Here is an 18,576-nt window from a genome sequence, read left to right as displayed (position 1 = left end):
AATTTGATGGAATCTCGACATAACGTATCATTAGTTTTACCAGACAAAAGTGAGATTTTGCTTAACAATGTACCATTCAGTTGCAGTGCTGAGCAAATGTTCTCAAGAATTTCTTCATTAGATAGAATTAAAAAATTAAACGCAGAGTTGGAACTTATTCAAGATGGAAAATTACTCGAATTAGATGATTGCATTACACAAGACATAGTTGTTGTCCAAAAAGTTAAATATTCAACTTCAAAATTAGTTTTCAACACGTATTTAGCAGTAATAATCATTTTAGCGATCATACCTATTGCTACATATATTCGATTAAATCGTTCGACAGGTTATGTCATTATTTCTTTTGTTATTTGCTTATTTATATTTTCAATTTTAACAATTTTAGTACAACCACCTCGAGATAGTTCAGATAATATTAAGAACCATATAGTTTTAGAGCTAATAGTACTGTTTTTCAAGAGCATGAGCCCGAGATTCAGGTTAGTTAACCTAATTATCAACGAATGATTCTAACATCAATATAATTTACTTTAGAGATGAATTTGTTACTTATTAGAAATAAACTCTATATTTGTTTTCTTATTATTTCAATCTTTTTAATACGATATCAGTTTTTTTGCTGATTAAATCTTCAATGCTTTGTCCTCTATTCTTTTCAAAATTCAGCTAGCCTTTCTTATTGGAACAAATTAAGAAATTGTAAAAAAAATCATATATATTTTTAAGAATCAAACATTTAAGAAACAAACTAATTCAAAACAACCAACACTATTTAGATCTACACTGAAAACATACATACACATATGATTTAATCGATTTGATCATAAATTTCAGTAAAAAAGATAGCATCCTTATAGTATTTACTATTTTCATTTGATGCTATCTCATTTGCTTCTGATAGTAATTCATCAGATTTAATAAATTGATAAAATTCTTCTGAGTTTTTCTGATTTTTGCCTCTTTCATAAAGAATATTCACCGATCTTATAACAGCTCCAAATAAGTCACTAAATCCACATCCATATAATGTATTGAGGAATTCTGTAATTTCGGAATCTGAAAAAACAGCCATAGCAACATTATAATCAGATACTTCGCATAATATAAAACATAGAATATATATTGACGCAAATCTAATGTCAGCATTTAATTCATATCCCAATTTAATAATTTCAATCATTTTATTATTGCAAATTGCAGTGCAAGTATTGCATCTATCAGTCTGAGCAACAGAAAAAATAAATCTTTTGAAAATTGGAAGATTATCTGGTTGAATAGATTCAATGAATTTTTCTAAAATTTTTTCATCGAGAATCATCTTTGATATCGCATCACTTATTTCTGATATAGTCATATAGAATAACAACGAACTATCTAATACAAGTTGACTTTCTGTAATCAAGGAAATCGGCTTAAATAAATCATTCTTATTTTCCAAAAAAGTGACAAAATTTGATGTTGGATTCTTTTTGATGATTTTCTCCATGATTCTTAGAGAATAGTCAATTTCTTCAATTGGGGGACGATTATCAGCGAAAGCTATGCTAGAACATATTGTAAGAATTTGCTCTTCTTCTTCGAAACAAACAAAATACTTTGATGAAGAAATTATCAACAAAAAATTTAAAATTTTTGAATGAGAAAGATCATAATGCTTGATCAAGATTTGTGCTACATCCTTCTGATAGGCCGTTTGAGTTATTGGATTTGACGTCGTATACCAAGAACATAATTCTAGCAAATAAAAAAGTGTTTTTTCATCATTTGCAAAATCTTCAAGTTTTGGAATGAGAATTGATAACAAGACTGATCCAGCAATCTGTGTTAGGAACAATGAGTTATACTTGACAAGAGATAATAAGAACTGAGATGCTAAATTTATTATTTTTTTGTGATTAATTTGGAAAACTTTTAAAATTGATTCTCTAAATGTTATTGGAAATTGCTTTGGTTCTAGATAGTTGTTTAAAGGGATTCTTAGGATATCTATTAAAGCACTTTCAATGGTTCTATTATTATAACTTTCTAATTTTTCTATAAACAGGTTTATATAGTGTACATCCATTTTCTTTCCTAAGTTTTCTGGAATATCTTCTATTATTTCATTAGTACCTTTTACCTCTTCGTCAAAATCAGGATCCTCCATAAATAAAAATGAAATAAAAAGTGAAAATAGATCATAAAAGGCGTTAATCGCTTGAATAATAATCAGAGCTATTAATTGCTTGCTATAGTTACAACAAATTACATTTAGTAGTAGGATAGGAAGGGTTGTGTGACTTTTTTTGTTACGTCTATATATAGATGAAGGTATATTTTCACATCTTCTATATATAGATGATATAAAAATTTTTTCTTACGTTTTTTAAGTCATGAATTCGTAAGAAAGCGCGACATTATTAAATAAATTAGTAATAAATATTATATACTAAACACATTTTAAAAAATTAACATTAATTTTAAAATAATTTATTTTTTTATCTTTTATAAAAGAAGCTATATATAGATGATGTCAGATATTCCGCGATTAATTAAACATTGTTTAAATCCTGAATGGAATCAATGGAGTCATAAACGAGAAAAATGAATAAAAAATAAACTTTAAAAATTCATGTCTCAGAATCAACATTGAACTTTAAGAAACTAATGATTATTTGAATTTATGAAATCAATTATTTGATTCATTCTTTCTTCAATCTCTTCTATTCTTTTTGTTAAATCATCAATTTTCATTAATGAGGTGATTCTTGATTGAGGAATAGATTTCAAACTAACCACTCCTTTTATTTTTGAAATTTTGAATCCATCAACTTTAAACATTTTATTCAATTTACACGTTGTCAATTCTTCAAATAATTTTTTATTATTAGCATAATAGTCATTAAATTCTTCAACAGATGAAAAAATTTTTATTTCAGTAATTGGTTTAACAACGTTTATTTTTTGTTGAACATTTTCACTTTCATTTATTTCTTCCTCCTCTGTTTCATTTATTTTCAAAATCGGTTTCATTTATCATTAAATAAAAATTAGAATATAAGTGATGAAATATATTTTTTAATTAATATTAAATCAGAAATGGCGGCAGGATTCTTTAAAAAATTATGGGATGGAATTAAGAAAGCTGCGGGTTGGGTTTATAAAAAGATTATTAAACCCGTTGCAAACTTTTTGGCACCAGTAGCGAAAACGGCAGGAACTATCATAGGTGGAGTATTAGGTACTAAAGCAGGTAATCCGGCGATGGGAGCACAAGCAGGTAACGCAGTTGGTGGAATTGCTGAAGGAATACTTAATAAAATAGGAGGTAAATAGTGGAAAAATAAATTATTTTTATCTTAGTATCGGTTGAAGTCTTTGATAAACTTTTTCTCCTTTATTTAAAACTTCTCTTATTGGGGCAGCTTTTGGTGTTATTGATTCAGCAATGTCACTAATTGCTTCTTTATTCTTAAATATCCAATTTGCTCCCTTCTTCATTGTTTCCCAAACTTTATGCGCTCCTCTTTTTACTTTATCCCACAGTTTCTTAAATATACCTGCAGCCATAGTTGATTATTTCATTAAAATTAAAAATTCATTTTCATCTTTTAATTTTGATTTTTTATTTATTAATAAATGACGACTAACTATTTAGTGCCAAACACCAAACCAATTAATGGAAATGTGTTTCACTCATTCGAAAAGATAAATGAAATATTCGCAAAGAATGATGGTAGAAGATATTATAGAGAACTTGAAAGTTCATGCTATGACTCTGATGCTCCATATTTTGATGATAAACAAACTCATTTAAGAATTACAAATCCAGCTCATGATGTGAACCAATTAGGTGACACATATATTAAACGCAAAGTTAAAGCAACTCTAGTTTCAAATAAAGCTTTCACATGTGATGCCGCTTTTAAATGCATGCGTTTATTCGTTGGTTACAAATCATCAAATCAAAGCTTTAAACAATTAGAAGTAGAAACCGAAAGAGGTGATGCCGGTTATCTTCAGATGGATTGCGCCCGTGAATCTTTCGCATTTGCAACATATAAACCAAAATCAGAAAGGAAAGTTAAAAAGTTTGTTCATTCGTTATATAATAATGTTCAAAAATATGATAACTCAGTATGTGGTAAATATATTGACCCTTCAGAAGTTTTCAAGAGAGCAAATGAAGAAGTTGATGTCACTTTTGATATGATTATTCCGGTAAATGATTTGTTAGCATTTCAGGCGTTCGATGATTATCCTAAATCATTTGGTGATATCATTCTTAAATATTATGTTTTCAGGGATACTTTAGTATTTTGTCAGGTTGACATGTTAAGAGTTGCTGATTTACAAAATTACGTTTATGAAAAGATAACTGATGAAAATTATGAAAAGATTATGAATCATGTTTATAAATATGATCGCAAATTCCAACAAATCGGACTTCCTGCCAAATTAATTACAAGCTTAGCCGCTACATCTGCTGACGCAACAGTTGATGACGTTATTATTTCATGCACAAAGATGGAAGTTTTAGAGGATAAATGCATTACACCAGGATACGGTTTAATTGAAGAATCAGTTAAAGCAATACCACGTTTATTCAGTAAGGAAGATCCATTCATGATTCCAGCTCAACATATTGACGTTCGTTCACTAAATGGAGGTTGCATCACTCCTGAAGGTATCAGCTCAGATTTCTCATACGCTCTTCATAATGTTACAGATGTTGTGTTAACATTTCCGAAGAATGCAATGCAAAGAACAGTTTTAGAAAATCCAATGCTTCGAGGTCTTCAGGTCACTATAGATTCCAGAAACTTCCCCGATCAAGCGATGACCACAGTGGGTGACATATTCTTTACACGTATGCTTCAAGCTTCTGATTTAGATGGAGTGAATGAATACACAGAAGAATACGAGGACTCATTAACTAGACCACTGAATGATGATAATGGCACGCCATTAGCTAGAACATGGAAAGACCAAACTTCATTCTTATGCACTATTCCAGTTCAACGTGATGGAGCGGGTATATTCTTTGATGGATTAGAAACTTTCAACTCACAAGTTACAGTACAAGTGAAAGCTTATCCAATCATTCAGGGTGAAAATGACACTTACTGTTCAAAGGTGACAAATCCTCCTCAGGTTTGGTTTACTAGGACTACATCTTGGACATGGACACCGGATGAAGGTTTGAAATATCATTCAACAGGTACACCACCACAGTATAGAAGTTCATATGATGAAATATTGATGAATAGAAATGTTTAAAATTATAAATTTATTTTTGATTAAATGGATTTAAATTCATCCACTCCTTATGAAGAATTAGCAGGAGTATATAATACATACGTAGATGATATAATTAATGAAGCATTGAGTGATAATAGAAATGCTCTATCTAAGGAAAAATTAATGAAAATTCCATATTCTGAATGTTACTTAAATTCAATCACTGCAGCAATTGGTAAACAAAATAAAGGTAAAACATTAACGATATTAAAACAAATTATCATTATTGCTAACACTTCCCCTATTCACATGTGTTAATTTATATCAACCGTTCAGGTTCACATTCAGATGATACATTTGAATCTTTAAAGCATTTAATCAAAATTCCAATTATTTATTTATCACAAGAAGAAGCAGAAGATTATTTAAAAAACTTTTTAATGTATAAAGAATTATATAATACAATCAAGAAGCAAGGATTAGAGGATAAAATTATTGATAAACAACGGGATGAATTATTTGAAACACTTTCTATTTCAAATTTTGATAGAGAATTTTTGCATTCACTCATTTTTCTAGATGATGCAGTAAAATCAAAACTAATAACAAATGAGAAATCATATTTTAATCATTATTAACTCAATGTCGACACATTCAGTGTTCATTCTTCATGGCTGTTCAATACTTCAAAGCATTAAGCACAAACATTAAATCAAATCTATCAACACTTTTCATTTTCAGTGGGTTTAGTCGTCAACAGTTGAACGTTATGCTTTATCAAGTGAATTTACCAATGAGCATTAATGAACTTTACACACAATATCAGCAATTAGGTGAACATGGGAAAATAATAGTTGATTTAAATAAAGGAGGTGTTAAATTTGATTAACTTTTTATAATTAATTTTTATTTTTTATTTATAATTAAACATGACAGAAATAGCAAATCTTCTACAGGTTCCATTAAAACAGGGGACAAACAAAAGGGGTGTATATAATAGAACTATGAAAGTTCCTGATGGAATGAAAGAATTAGTTCATATTGTTGCTGGTCTTCAAAAAGATGTTAAACAAATGAGAAACGTTTTAACATTACCAGAAGCTCAAGCATATGCCAAACGTCATGGTCCAAATTGGGAAGCACACGAAGCAGACATTACGGGTCCAAATGGAAAACCTGATGGTATAAATGAAGTTTTCGTTACTGATGGTCAAGGTAATATTAAAGTCATAAATGGTTATAAATTAACTATATCTGATTATCCTAAACGTAAAGCATATAATGAACGTTATCCTATGCAATTTGATGAAAATGGAAAAGCTGTTAAACAATACATTGGAGAAGGTGAAAATGGTCCAATTAATTCATACCGTCATAATCCATATTCTTATTTCAATGAAGAATTAAATGCTATTAAAGAGGGACCGGATGGATTACCACGATATTCTAACCAGTTTGATGGTCAATATGCAAATATTAGACCTGAAATTTCAGCTAAGAAATTCTTTAAAGTTGCTTTATTCGATCCAGTTTTCGCAAATGTTAAAGATGAACTTAAACAGCAATTCCAACCAATTATAGTAGCAAGAATTGCATCAGGTGCTTTATCTCAAGCATTCAAAGATTTAATTAAGAAACCATTATATCAGCAACGAGGTTTAACTTATGATTTAGTTAAGGAATCAGATAAAAGAAAATTTGAGAAATCAGATGATTATAAGAATGCAATTAATGAATATATTCGGTCTATTAATTTCGATGAAACAGCTAAAAATCAACTTCATGAACAAATACAGGGAATAATAGATTCAAAAGTTCCAGTAAAATAAAAGTTTAAATATATTTTTTTATTCGAATATAAATGAGAAGACGTTTCACTAGTCAAAAGAACACTAACGCAAAAGCAGAGATTAAGGTTGGTTATCACGTAAATGATGATAAATCACGAATTATTCAAAATGTTAAAGTTAATGTTAGCCCTGAACTAACAAGGTCAGCAACTCAACCAAATTTATTAACTCGTGACTTACCGAAAAAGGAGGAGGAGCAAAATAAAGAAGATGGAGACCCAATCATTTTATCTGAACCGGTAAAGAACCTGTTGAAATTCCCACTTATCCAACATACCCCCACCTCTTTCATCAAACATCGAGAACCCATATAAAATAGACATTAATTCTGAATTAATGAAAATTTACCGTGATATAATAATTAATAATTATGATTCAATAATAAATTTAATTGACCAATCCGGTTTAATTATTTTACCTTATGAATCATTAATTCACATTATCGCCATTCTTTGTGATGTTCAAGATTCAGACGTTAAGATTCAATTTTTCATAGATGATGAGGTTTCATGCTGCGGAACAGTTGCAAAAATAAATCCTATAAAGGATATTAGCACAATTAAGATATCAAAGAACGGAACAACAACTGAACTTCATTTAACATATAATGATATTTATAATAAAATAGTTGATGAATATAAAATATCACTTAAAAAATTCTTTGTTAAGGCTATTTAATATTCAAGCATTAACATTATTGAATAATAATCCTTTGAATCATAATCAATAATAATTGACCTTTCACCAGTTTCTATCGTTTGTTTTATTTCTTTTTGTTCCCCACTATCTGGATCGGTCATTGTAATTGTTTTTGTTATAGTATCAGCTTTATCTTTAACTTCAATCTTTTTTCCATCAGGATATTTAAACCAAAATTCCAAAAATTCGATATTGTCAATCTGTTCATATTTTAATCTATCAATTACATTTTTAATACCATCTGAAAATCTTATGAAATGGTCATTATATGGGTTTGATTGAACTAAATTTGAATGAAGTGAAATATAACCTGTTGATGAATATGACATTGACTCATATTTTCTGAAAACACTAAAATTTATAACATGAATGAATTTCTTATTCGTTGAATTTATGAATTCTTGAGGTAATCTTATTCTAGTTTTATTTATCACTGGAAAATAACGCTTTACCATATTTTTAATCGTAATAAAAATGTCAATTATCAATATTATTTCGAATAATAGTTGTGAATTAAATTTAACAGTTAGCGGAATTTATAATGTTACTCTCGTTTCTGTGAGTGGTAAATTTAATCCCATTCTTTTAGACCCTTCAGATTATATATCATTTATTAAAGATGACCATGAAAAAACGTATGATATGTATATAAATAATGTGATAACGAAATGGGATATTAACATGATTTTAAGTTATTTAAATGAATCATTTATCGTATGGTATGAAGAAAATTTTAAATCAAAACCCGATAAACTTTTTGAACTTGATGAAATAAATAACCTTATTAAATTTCCGCTGAAAATTAAATTTTGTACTCCTCATCTTCGTTCATTGTTGGGAATATTAAATTTTGAAAAAGATGTTGGGGATGTTTTGTATTCTGACACTGGTTCCAATTTCATTTTAATCAAATGTGATAAAGTTAATACCCCAATGAGATTTTCACATCAAACATTAGACCCTAACTCTTACCCATCAATACAAAACATTTTATCCATCAACTTAAACACATTTTCTTTATCATATCCGTTTCAATTATCCGGGAATTCATTTATTCTTCATTCAAAAGATTTATCAAATATTAAATTTAGAATAACTGACCTATTTGATTGTGATTTAGAATTCATGAATGAAATATTATGGCAATTTCAAATAGAAAAAATAGCTGATGAGATAACAGATTAAATATTTATTTTTAAATCATAATAAATGATTAAACAACAGCAACTTAAGGCACAAAGCACCCAGGTCCTTCAGACCATTACATACGCCATATATGCATATAATTCAAAGACGGGAGAACAAACGCAAAGGTTGAAATATGGAGATTTGGAGATAGTATTGAAAAATGAACATTTCGAATTCGTTTGCAAAGGTGGTGCAGTGATATCAAATATAAAAGAAATTTTATTTATGAATTCAAAAATTAAAGGAATAACGGATGATATAACATCAATTCCACCAGAAGAACAGAGATATTACGCATTAAATGCATTTCCTAAAGTTTTGAAGATTGGAAGATTTAATTTAAATGAGGAATTCATAGAAGGTTTCCTAAACGACATAATGAAGAAGGTGGATAAGGAATATGTGGATAGTGAGTTAAATAAGAAGGCAAATTTGGTTTATGTTGATGAAAAAGATAATGAAATTAAAGAAAAGGTTGAATGGTATCATGAATGGACATCGGAGACTTTTAAAGTTAAAGCTGATACAGAATGGGTTTCAGGATGTTTAGACCTTAAAGCAGATAAAACATATGTGAATGAAAATTATGCAAAGAAGTCGGAAGTAAATGATGTGATTACAAGCATGAAAAATGAAATTCTTCAAACATTATATCCTGTTGGTTCTATTTATACGTCAATGAACTCAACAAATCCAGCAAGTGTTTTAGGTTTTGGTATGTGGAAGCAGATTGTAGATAAATTCTTATACTGTGCTAGATATTCAAAGCAAACAGGAGGTTCGAAGAAAATTAAAGAAGCAAACCTTCCACCGCACACTCATACAGGAACTACAAACACAACAGGAAATCATTCACATTCAATAACAAAAAGAGGTTATACAAATCTTGCAGCGGGTTCGTATAGATGGGGAATGAATAGAGATGATATCACAACTGACCCAGTAGATTCAAGCACAGGTATTTTCTGTGGAACCACAGGTAATCATTCACACACTTTCACAACAAATCCAACAGGCTCGGGTAAAGATTACATGCCACCATTTGTGACTGTATTCGCATGGTACCGCGTTCATTGAATGTGCTTGAGACTTGACCCAAAGGGTTTAGGCTTACCGAATGAACTAAATATATTTTATGTCTGTAATTAATTAGGTAATGAAGTAATGGATGAACTGCAGAAATAATGTTTACGTTAAGTGACTCAAAGAGTCCGGTGACAAAGTCTCATGTTTACGTTAATGGTTTTTAGGTTATTCAATAATGAATTATTTTTGAATAACTGAAGGTGCTACCATGTTACCATGTGCTACCATGTTAATTAACTTCTCTGAAAAAATGAGACAACATGACATTTTGACAACAACACAGGAGGAAGGTATTTATGAATTATTTTTGAATAACTGAAGGTGCTACCATGTTACCATGTGCTACCATGTTAATTAACTTCTCTGAAAAAATGAGACAACATGACATTTTGACAACAACACAGGAGGAAGGTATTTATGAATTATTTTTGAATAACTGAAGGTGCTACCATGTTACCATGTGCTACCATGTTAATTAACTTCTCTGAAAAAATGAGACAACATGACATTTTGACAACAACACAGGAGGAAGGTATTTATGAATTATTTTTGAATAACTGAAGGTGCTACCATGTTACCATGTGCTACCATGTTAATTAACTTCTCTGAAAAAATGAGACAACATGACATTTTGACAACAACACAGGAGGAAGGTATTTATGAATTATTTTTGAATAACTGAAGGTGCTACCATGTTACCATGTGCTACCATGTTAATTAACTTCTCTGAAAAAATGAGACAACATGACATTTTGACAACAACACAGGAGGAAGGTATTTATGAATTATTTTTGAATAACTGAAGGTGCTACCATGTTACCATGTGCTACCATGTTAATTAACTTCTCTGAAAAAATGAGACAACATGACATTTTGACAACAACACAGGAGGAAGGTATTTATGAATTATTTTTGAATAACTGAAGGTGCTACCATGTTACCATGTGCTACCATGTTAATTAACTTCTCTGAAAAAATGAGACAACATGACATTTTGACAACAACACAGGAGGATTAATGCAAAAATAAATTCAAATCATACTTTATAAAGCATCATTTACAGGTATTTCATAGTCAGTAAATGAATCCTCATTATCGTTTGGTTCAACCTGTTTATATAATCCTTTCATTTCTTCTTTCAAAACATAACACCATGTTTGTTTATCGTCTATTCTTCTATGTTTCCTATCACATTTATCCTTAATGCTCATTTGAAAATTCTTGTCTTTCATGTCTGATGGTTTGCAGAATAGAGCATTTTTACACGTCATACCTGCACACAATTCATCATAATGTGTATTTATCCATACATCTAAAGGATTTGTTGATAATTCAATTAAATCTTGTTTGGCTTCAGTCATCGGTATGATTCGTACATTAAATGATGAAAGGTCGTAATTGATAAAATATGTTAAAAAGTTATCATAAAATTCCTTTGTGCATGAATCCATTAAATTCTTGAAGTAATCAAATTGACCCTTGAATTTACCATTAACTCTTAAAACTACGTATCTTCTGTCTCCAACTTCAATTTTGACAGGGTAGACGTTGTTAGTTACGAAAATGACCCAAAAATAATGTTTATGTTAGAATGTTAGATCTAACACCTTTTCTAACATGTTTTCTACCCTCTTGCGATTTTCATACGGAATCTCTTCTCTCGGTTTTCCGAGGGAAGCAATCATATGAGGAAATTCTTCTAAAAGTTCTTTTGTCTGTTGGTTTTCAAACCAATGATATGCTTGCTTTGTAGAACGAAGAGCATTCATTATACTTTGCATTTGGTACATGTCATCTTTGACCGAACGAATGAGGCGAAGTTGTTTGTTATATTGTATGTACTCGTATTCTTCATTTATGTCTTCATGAACGATAGCAGTTGTTGTGTTCTCTGATGTTGACATTACTGTCATTTCATACAAAATAAAAATAATTTTAAAACTAACTTTATTTTTTCTGACTTTCACAAAAGACCAAAAATAAACGCTTTACATGTATTTTTCAGCAACTTCGTCAAATAATTTTATAGCTTTATCTATCTCATCTACTTCAAACGTTTCTTTACCTTTCATGGGAGCACCATACCTTTTCTCAAACTTTTCAAGTAGTTCTGTTTCAGCAGCTCTCATATCATTAACGAACACAACCTTGACTCTATTGACTGTACTGTCATATCTTTGAGTTATATTATATGTTCTTCCTATCTTATATCTCTTTGTATTGAAGTCCTTCGGTTTCTGAACGATGTAAAGTAAGCCTTCACTGCAACGTTCCGTATCGAATGAACCATAAGTTATGAAGTTATATCCAACAACTGGGTCTAACCATAACAAAACTATTGGTATAAGACTTTTGTCTATAAGATATGCTCTTGTTCCATGAAATGCTACTGATATCATAAGCTCAGGATTTCTTGTCAAAATTTTCTGAGTAGAAGCAATTCTAACCCAGTCCTTTGTTTTCTTTCCAGATGGAGATATAATGTCTGACAAAGAATATTTGTTGTATTTCTTTGAGTATCTTACGTTTAAATCACCTATTCTAACCACTTTGGTGTCATTGTCAATCTTTCTAACTGTTTCAAACTCAATGTTTGACATTACTGTCTTTACATACAAAATAAAAAATTTTCTTAGAAAAAATTAGCGTTATTTTTCTAACTAATGAAATTCATGAAATTTGGTCATTTTTCAGACAAAAATAATGTTTAGAGTAGATGGTTAGATCTAACACGTTTTCTAACCACTTTTCTAACATAACTATTTACAAGCGTTTTACATGGTATATGTTGCGATGGTTCATGACTTTAAACAGTTTTGTAGCTTCTATTTCTTCACGAAGAATATCAAAAATTTTAACTATGCCGAAGGTTTCTTTATACTTCTTCTTGACATCAGATAATAGGAAATCGTCAGCTGTTGGATAGTTTTTGTTCAGAAATGCTAACATGTCCATTTTATCTTCTGCTGGTTTCTCTACTTCTTTCTTTAAGTCAGCATAGTCGTTTCGCATACGTTCTATCTCTTTGACGGAGTAGTTATATTTCCTTATTGCTGCTTTACATTTTGAACATTGCGGATTCATTTTTGCGTTATACATTGAAATTTGACCTGCTAGAACAACTAAGGCGTCAATGGTTTTCTTTAACTCAAAAGTTGTTGGTTTTATTTGTCCATTCCATATTTTACATCTTTTATCTTTATCTCTTATCTGCCATACACATTCAGCAACTAATGAAACAAAGTTGTCGTATGTCTTAAACTCCCCAGATTTATATATGTCAGAGATGTTCTTATATACCATGTCGCAATCTTTGTCCATAACTTTATGGTTGCAATGATATCCTAGAAACTCATAGTTTACTTTACGTATGAACTTCTTTATTTCTACTGAGTCAGTTGGTTTCCCTTCTATTTCATCGAATTCATGAATAGTGAGCTTTTGTTGTTGGATTTCAGGCAATTTGGGTAAATGGTCAATAATGTCCTGCATGTCATAAAGATACTGTTCATTTGTTTCATCTTTCGCACTACAGTCTAAATTACTTGTTAAAAGTTCTTGCTTAATTCTTTGTATTTCTGTCTCAAAAGTATATGAAGAAGGAATGAAGCTTTTCATCTCTACTAACATAGATGTTGGATTCATAACTAAAGAGTTTGGTGAAGTTGTTGTTTGAAGTGTTGTAGAACGTATTGTTGAAATCATATCTTTACATACAAGATAAAAATTTTTCTTAGAAAAAAAATTAGCGTTATTTTTCTTTCATAAGGAAATGTCAAAAATTCATGATTTTCGAGAGTTTTAGACCATGTTAGAAAAGTGGTTAGAAAACGTGTTAGATCTAACCATCTACCCTAAACATTATTTTTGCTGAATTCAGCAACAAAATGAACGAGGTCAGGATGTATGTAAATACCTTTGAATTCATTTATAACGCCCTTAGTAAGCTCATAAAATGCTTGTTTTGAGGTGGAGTCAAAAGTGGCTCGACCGTATTCTTTCAACCAAAACTCAAGGATTTCCTGCATGAATTTTGTATAAAAAAACAACCGTCTGAATTCCGGCGGTTGCTATATTCTTCACAAAATGCCTTATAATACTCTTCCCAGGACTTATTTTCCAACAACTTTCTAAAGTCTTTCCTAAACTGACTGACTGACTGACGGCACAAAGTGGCTTAACGAAAACATTAATATATAAAATTCATGAAAATTCATAACGTATATCACGTTAAACGTTTGTAAATCTTGAGGGTAGAAATGAGGTTAGAAAAGTGGTTAGAAAACGTGTTAGATCTAACCATCTACCCTAAACATTATTTTTGTTCATGGGCTATGCCCCGCCGCTTTGCGTCTTTATGTTAAAATAAATGGTACCATTAATGATATCATGACTGTTCTCGTTCATGTCTGATTTACATCTAATGAAAAAGTTTAGAAGAATTTTCTTATTCTTTCTGGCATATTTTTGTCTTTCCAGTACTCCCGCTCTAATGGACCCAGATGTGTTGGCTTCGACTCTCTCAAGTTCTTAGATGGTATAACATCTTCAACGCCTCCTTCATAAGTCATGACAAAGCATATACGATGAAGTCATGACAAAGCATATACGATGAAATCATGACAAAACATTAACGTAAACATTTATTTCCGGGCTTGTTGTCAAAATGTCATGTTGTCTCATTTTTTCAGAGAAGTTAATTAACATGGTAGCACATGGTAACATGGTAGCACCTTCAGTTATTCAAAAATAATTCATAAATACCTTCCTCCTGTGTTGTTGTCAAAATGTCATGTTGTCTCATTTTTTCAGAGAAGTTAATTAACATGGTAGCACATGGTAACATGGTAGCACCTTCAGTTATTCAAAAATAATTCATAAATACCTTCCTCCTGTGTTGTTGTCAAAATGTCATGTTGTCTCATTTTTTCAGAGAAGTTAATTAACATGGTAGCACATGGTAACATGGTAGCACCTTCAGTTATTCAAAATAATTCATAAATACCTTCCTCCTGTGTTGTTGTCAAAATGTCATGTTGTCTCATTTTTTCAGAGAAGTTAATTAACATGGTAGCACATGGTAACATGGTAGCACCTTCAGTTATTCAAAAATAATTCATTATTGAATAACCTAAAAACCATTAACGTAAACATTATTTTTGGGTTATTTACACTCATTACGAAGAAGTCTTGACAAAACATATACGATAAAATACCTTCCTCCTGTGTTGTTGTCAAAATGTCATGTTGTCTCATTTTTTCAGAGAAGTTAATTAACCTGGTAGCACATGGTAACATGGTAGCACCTTCAGTTATTCAAAAATAATTAATTATTGAATAACCTGAAAACCATTAACGATAAAATAACTGATAACAAATTTTTATTTTTATCATAAATGGATACCCCACAAGCTCAAAATTTACCACGAATCATAACAAGGGAGGAAATGATAAAAATGATGCGAGAACTTGCTAAAAATAACAAACCACTAAAACTGAGAAAATGTGGTTATGCAGTAATGATGGAAAGAGAGATGTTGTCAAAGAAAAATAAACATTAAATTTGGATAGAGTTTAAAAATTCATCTTTATTAAATTCATCTCTTCCAATCAATTTATTTATTCTATTAAATTCTTTTATTTTTGTTTCACTCAGTTTAAGGATTGAACGGTAAGTTTCTAATTTTTCGATTATTTCTTTCCTCTCTTCATCGTTTTCAGTTCCATTAGTTTTATGGGCATCAACCCCACCACATTGTGGCTTCTTTTTGTAATAGCATATTTTTGATTTAATTCTGTTTAGTTTCTTTTTATATTCATCGTCTGGACTCTTGGCTGCTTCGTTGTCACTCATTTCTTACGAAATAAAAAAATTAAATATTATTTAAATATAATGGAGTAATAAAATAAATCGGAATTTCTATTAATTTATTGTCAACTTCAACTAATGCATTACCGTTAATATATCTAACAAATTCAGCTATTGTGTCAAATCTTCGTCTTCTTTTTGTCATTGATTTATCAGTTTTTCCATAATCGAGATGAATCAAAACTTTATCCCCTTGTTTAAAATTCATGAGCCCCGAATTAATTTGTTCACGTTTAACATCATTCAACCTTTCCATTTGCTTTCTAATATATTCCCATTCTTTTGAAATATCATTTTTCATTTCCACTGGTTTCATGTTTATAGTTCTATGCCATGTATTATTGTAATAATATACTAACTGCTGTATGATGGAGTCATGATTTCCATCCCAGTATATCTGACCGTTAACCCCTAACGCATCTCTAAGAGTTCTCATTACCGCATCAACTATTTTATTATGAAACGTATATGGAGAGGATGAAAAGAAAAAATTAATTTGTGGGAAATAATGAGTCATAGTTGCCTGAAATTCTTTATCACCATCACCCCTATATTATCTACTCTTTCATGATCTAGTAAGTATTGAATAGCTCTTCTTGTTTCCTGTTCTGTTTTCCCTTTCACCGGAATGCAATTATAATATCTAGTGTTAATGTTAATGGCAAATAAATAAGTAACGTTTCCTTTTGAATATTCCAGATGATCGATTTCGTATGAATATGGATATGGTGCAAATGAAGGGCGACTAAATTTTTCCTTTAACGGTTGAATTTTCGGGTCAATTGGTTTATTTAATATCTTGAAACCCTTTTTAAAATCTTTTTGTTTCTTTAATGTTTGAAATGGATATAATAAAGTGAATGATGAAGGATTAACTGAAGGAGGAGGCGGTACTGTCGTTGGAGGTTTTGGTGTTGCAAGTGGTTTAATTTTATCTGCTTTGATTTTGGATGATGAAGTTTTGGAATTCATTCCCCCTTCATTAATTCTGGATGTATTCTATTCATTTGTTTTAAATATGCTGTATATAAAGGTTTGATATACTTTCCCGCTTCGAGTTTATGTTGAAGGATGAATTCCAAAAGTTGATCTTCATTTAAAAGTCGGGCTGAATATGGTTTAACTAATGAATCATAAATTAAAGCTTGTGCATCATTTATGGTCTGAAGAACCTGGGCGTTTTGTTTCTTTTGTTTTTGTTCCTTTGGCTTTGGTTCTTGTGGCTCAGGATTATATAAATTATATAATTCATCAATATCTTCTTCTGTTAATACTTTATTTTTGAAATCTTTCAACTGTTTAAGTTGTGATTTAGTTTTTCCCTTTGTATATTCATTATTTTTAATTTTGTCTTTAATTTTAGAAATTATTCTATCATGATATTTCAAAATTTCATTTTTATAATATGGATAATAATATTCCATATCATCACCCATTATAGTGTTATCATATTCTTGGAGATATGATTTTAATTCATAATAACTAAGAAAATTTTGATTAAATATTAAATCATCAATTAAAATTTTTAAATCTGTGTTATTCATTTATATAAAAATAAAATAAATGTTTAAGGGTGCCCACCTCTTTGAATCATAGTATCAAAACCATCATTAACGGTTCCTTTTGTCTCTTCTGTGGTATTTCATTAAAAATAAAATATTTATTGTATTAAATAAATGGCATACAACATCCATTTTCACAACATACAGCCTTAGTGTGTGCCCCTGTTAATGCAGTCTTACCAACTGTTAAGCGAGTCATTGACCCGTTTTTAAGTTGTAAATTAATATTCTGACCATCAAATATCACTTTATCATTTATTATATCCAAATAATTTTTAGGTGTTAATTGTTTATTTTGTCGTAAACTAACACCCTTCATTTTTTGTGCAATCTTTTTAAAATCACCCCCATCAATTGAACCGTTGAATGATGTATAACACTTAGGACATAAAGCAACCATGTTATCACCTTGTTTCTCAATTGCTAAACCCAATAACTTCTTCTTATGTGCTTTTTCTTCAGCTTTATTCTTTAATTTAGGTTTAAATTTCTCATCAAAACAAAAGAAATCAAAAGGTGCGAATTTGAAAATGTTTTTATCATAAAATTGTTTATCGGTAACAATTGCTTGAAATGCTTGAGTGTTAGGAAGATTTGGGTCGCCAGCGATTGCCCAATAAGATGAATCAGTATCACCTTCAATGAAATGAAAACGATTAACATTCATGCATTTATACATAAAATCATAAATGAAAACTAAATACCAGTATTTTGCGTTATCTAAAGTGAAGAATGCCTCTTGTAAACATGTATCACATCTATAAAATCTATCTTTAAGCATCACTTGATATGTATCCTCACCTATTTCTCTTATGTTTTTAAACTTATTTGACATACATGCAACGCGTGACTTCTGTGCATTCATTATTTTAGTCTTTGCGTAATTTTGTGTATTCATTGCATCGTAACCATATGATCCATCAAGTGAAATTTTGCAAAATAAACTTTTTCCTTTATTTCCTTCTAATTCAGCCTTTTGTCTTTCGTTCATAAATTTGTTCGCAAATTCATTAAAACAAGTGTTTTTCGTAAATGTTAAAATTGATTGAATATCATCGATGATAAAATTAAACCTGTCGATTAGATACCATAGATAATA

The 18,576-nt window shown here is 30.1% G+C and overlaps 7 protein-coding genes and 2 pseudogenes across 9 annotated transcripts, besides 1 other annotated feature; 1 reads left to right on the top strand and 8 right to left on the bottom strand.

Annotated features, from left to right (window-relative positions):
• Positions 1-5: 5 nt before the first annotated feature.
• On the bottom strand, positions 6-2,149 carry TVAGG3_0690840 (armadillo (ARM) repeat-containing protein family; the record flags this gene model as incomplete). Its single annotated transcript, XM_001299313.1, has 1 exon — positions 812-2,149. The coding sequence occupies one exon, from the start codon at positions 2,147-2,149 to the stop codon at positions 812-814; it is 1,338 nt and encodes a 445-aa protein (XP_001299314.1).
• Positions 2,150-3,336: 1,187 nt separating this feature from the next.
• Positions 3,337-3,552, bottom strand: TVAGG3_0690830 (uncharacterized protein; the record flags this gene model as incomplete). Its single annotated transcript, XM_001299312.1, has 1 exon — positions 3,337-3,552. The coding sequence occupies one exon, from the start codon at positions 3,550-3,552 to the stop codon at positions 3,337-3,339; it is 216 nt and encodes a 71-aa protein (XP_001299313.1).
• A 1,134-nt stretch (positions 3,553-4,686) lies between these two features.
• Positions 4,687-18,576: part of a mobile genetic element that runs on past the window's edge.
• TVAGG3_0690820 lies at positions 9,137-10,037 on the top strand (annotated as a pseudogene). The gene has a single exon. A coding segment is annotated over exon 1 (901 nt).
• On the bottom strand, positions 11,090-11,497 carry TVAGG3_0690810 (uncharacterized protein; the record flags this gene model as incomplete). The annotated part of the gene is made up of 1 exon (XM_051243041.1): positions 11,090-11,497. One exon carries the CDS (start codon positions 11,495-11,497, stop codon positions 11,090-11,092), a length of 408 nt encoding a protein of 135 aa, XP_051089628.1.
• TVAGG3_0690800 (KilA, N-terminal/APSES-type HTH, DNA-binding family) lies at positions 11,633-11,959 on the bottom strand (the record flags this gene model as incomplete). Its single annotated transcript, XM_051243040.1, has 1 exon — positions 11,633-11,959. One exon carries the CDS (start codon positions 11,957-11,959, stop codon positions 11,633-11,635), a length of 327 nt encoding a protein of 108 aa, XP_051089627.1.
• Positions 12,091-12,646, bottom strand: TVAGG3_0690790 (organellar and viral DNA polymerase type B; the record flags this gene model as incomplete). The annotated part of the gene is made up of 1 exon (XM_051243039.1): positions 12,091-12,646. A coding segment is annotated over one exon (556 nt), but the record flags the coding sequence as incomplete, so codon positions are not given.
• Positions 12,810-13,751, bottom strand: TVAGG3_0690780 (organellar and viral DNA polymerase type B; the record flags this gene model as incomplete). Its single annotated transcript, XM_001296941.1, has 1 exon — positions 12,810-13,751. The coding sequence occupies one exon, from the start codon at positions 13,749-13,751 to the stop codon at positions 12,810-12,812; it is 942 nt and encodes a 313-aa protein (XP_001296942.1).
• On the bottom strand, positions 15,604-15,900 carry TVAGG3_0690770 (uncharacterized protein; the record flags this gene model as incomplete). Its single annotated transcript, XM_051243038.1, has 1 exon — positions 15,604-15,900. One exon carries the CDS (start codon positions 15,898-15,900, stop codon positions 15,604-15,606), a length of 297 nt encoding a protein of 98 aa, XP_051089625.1.
• On the bottom strand, positions 16,477-17,351 carry TVAGG3_0690760 (annotated as a pseudogene). The gene has a single exon. A coding segment is annotated over exon 1 (875 nt).

The sequence above is a fragment of the Trichomonas vaginalis genome, chromosome III (genome assembly GCF_026262505.1).
Source record: "Trichomonas vaginalis G3 chromosome III, whole genome shotgun sequence".
Taxonomy (NCBI): domain Eukaryota; phylum Parabasalia; order Trichomonadida; family Trichomonadidae; genus Trichomonas; species Trichomonas vaginalis.
Note: the sequence above shows the minus strand (reverse complement) of the source record. Positions and strands in the feature narration are given on the sequence as shown.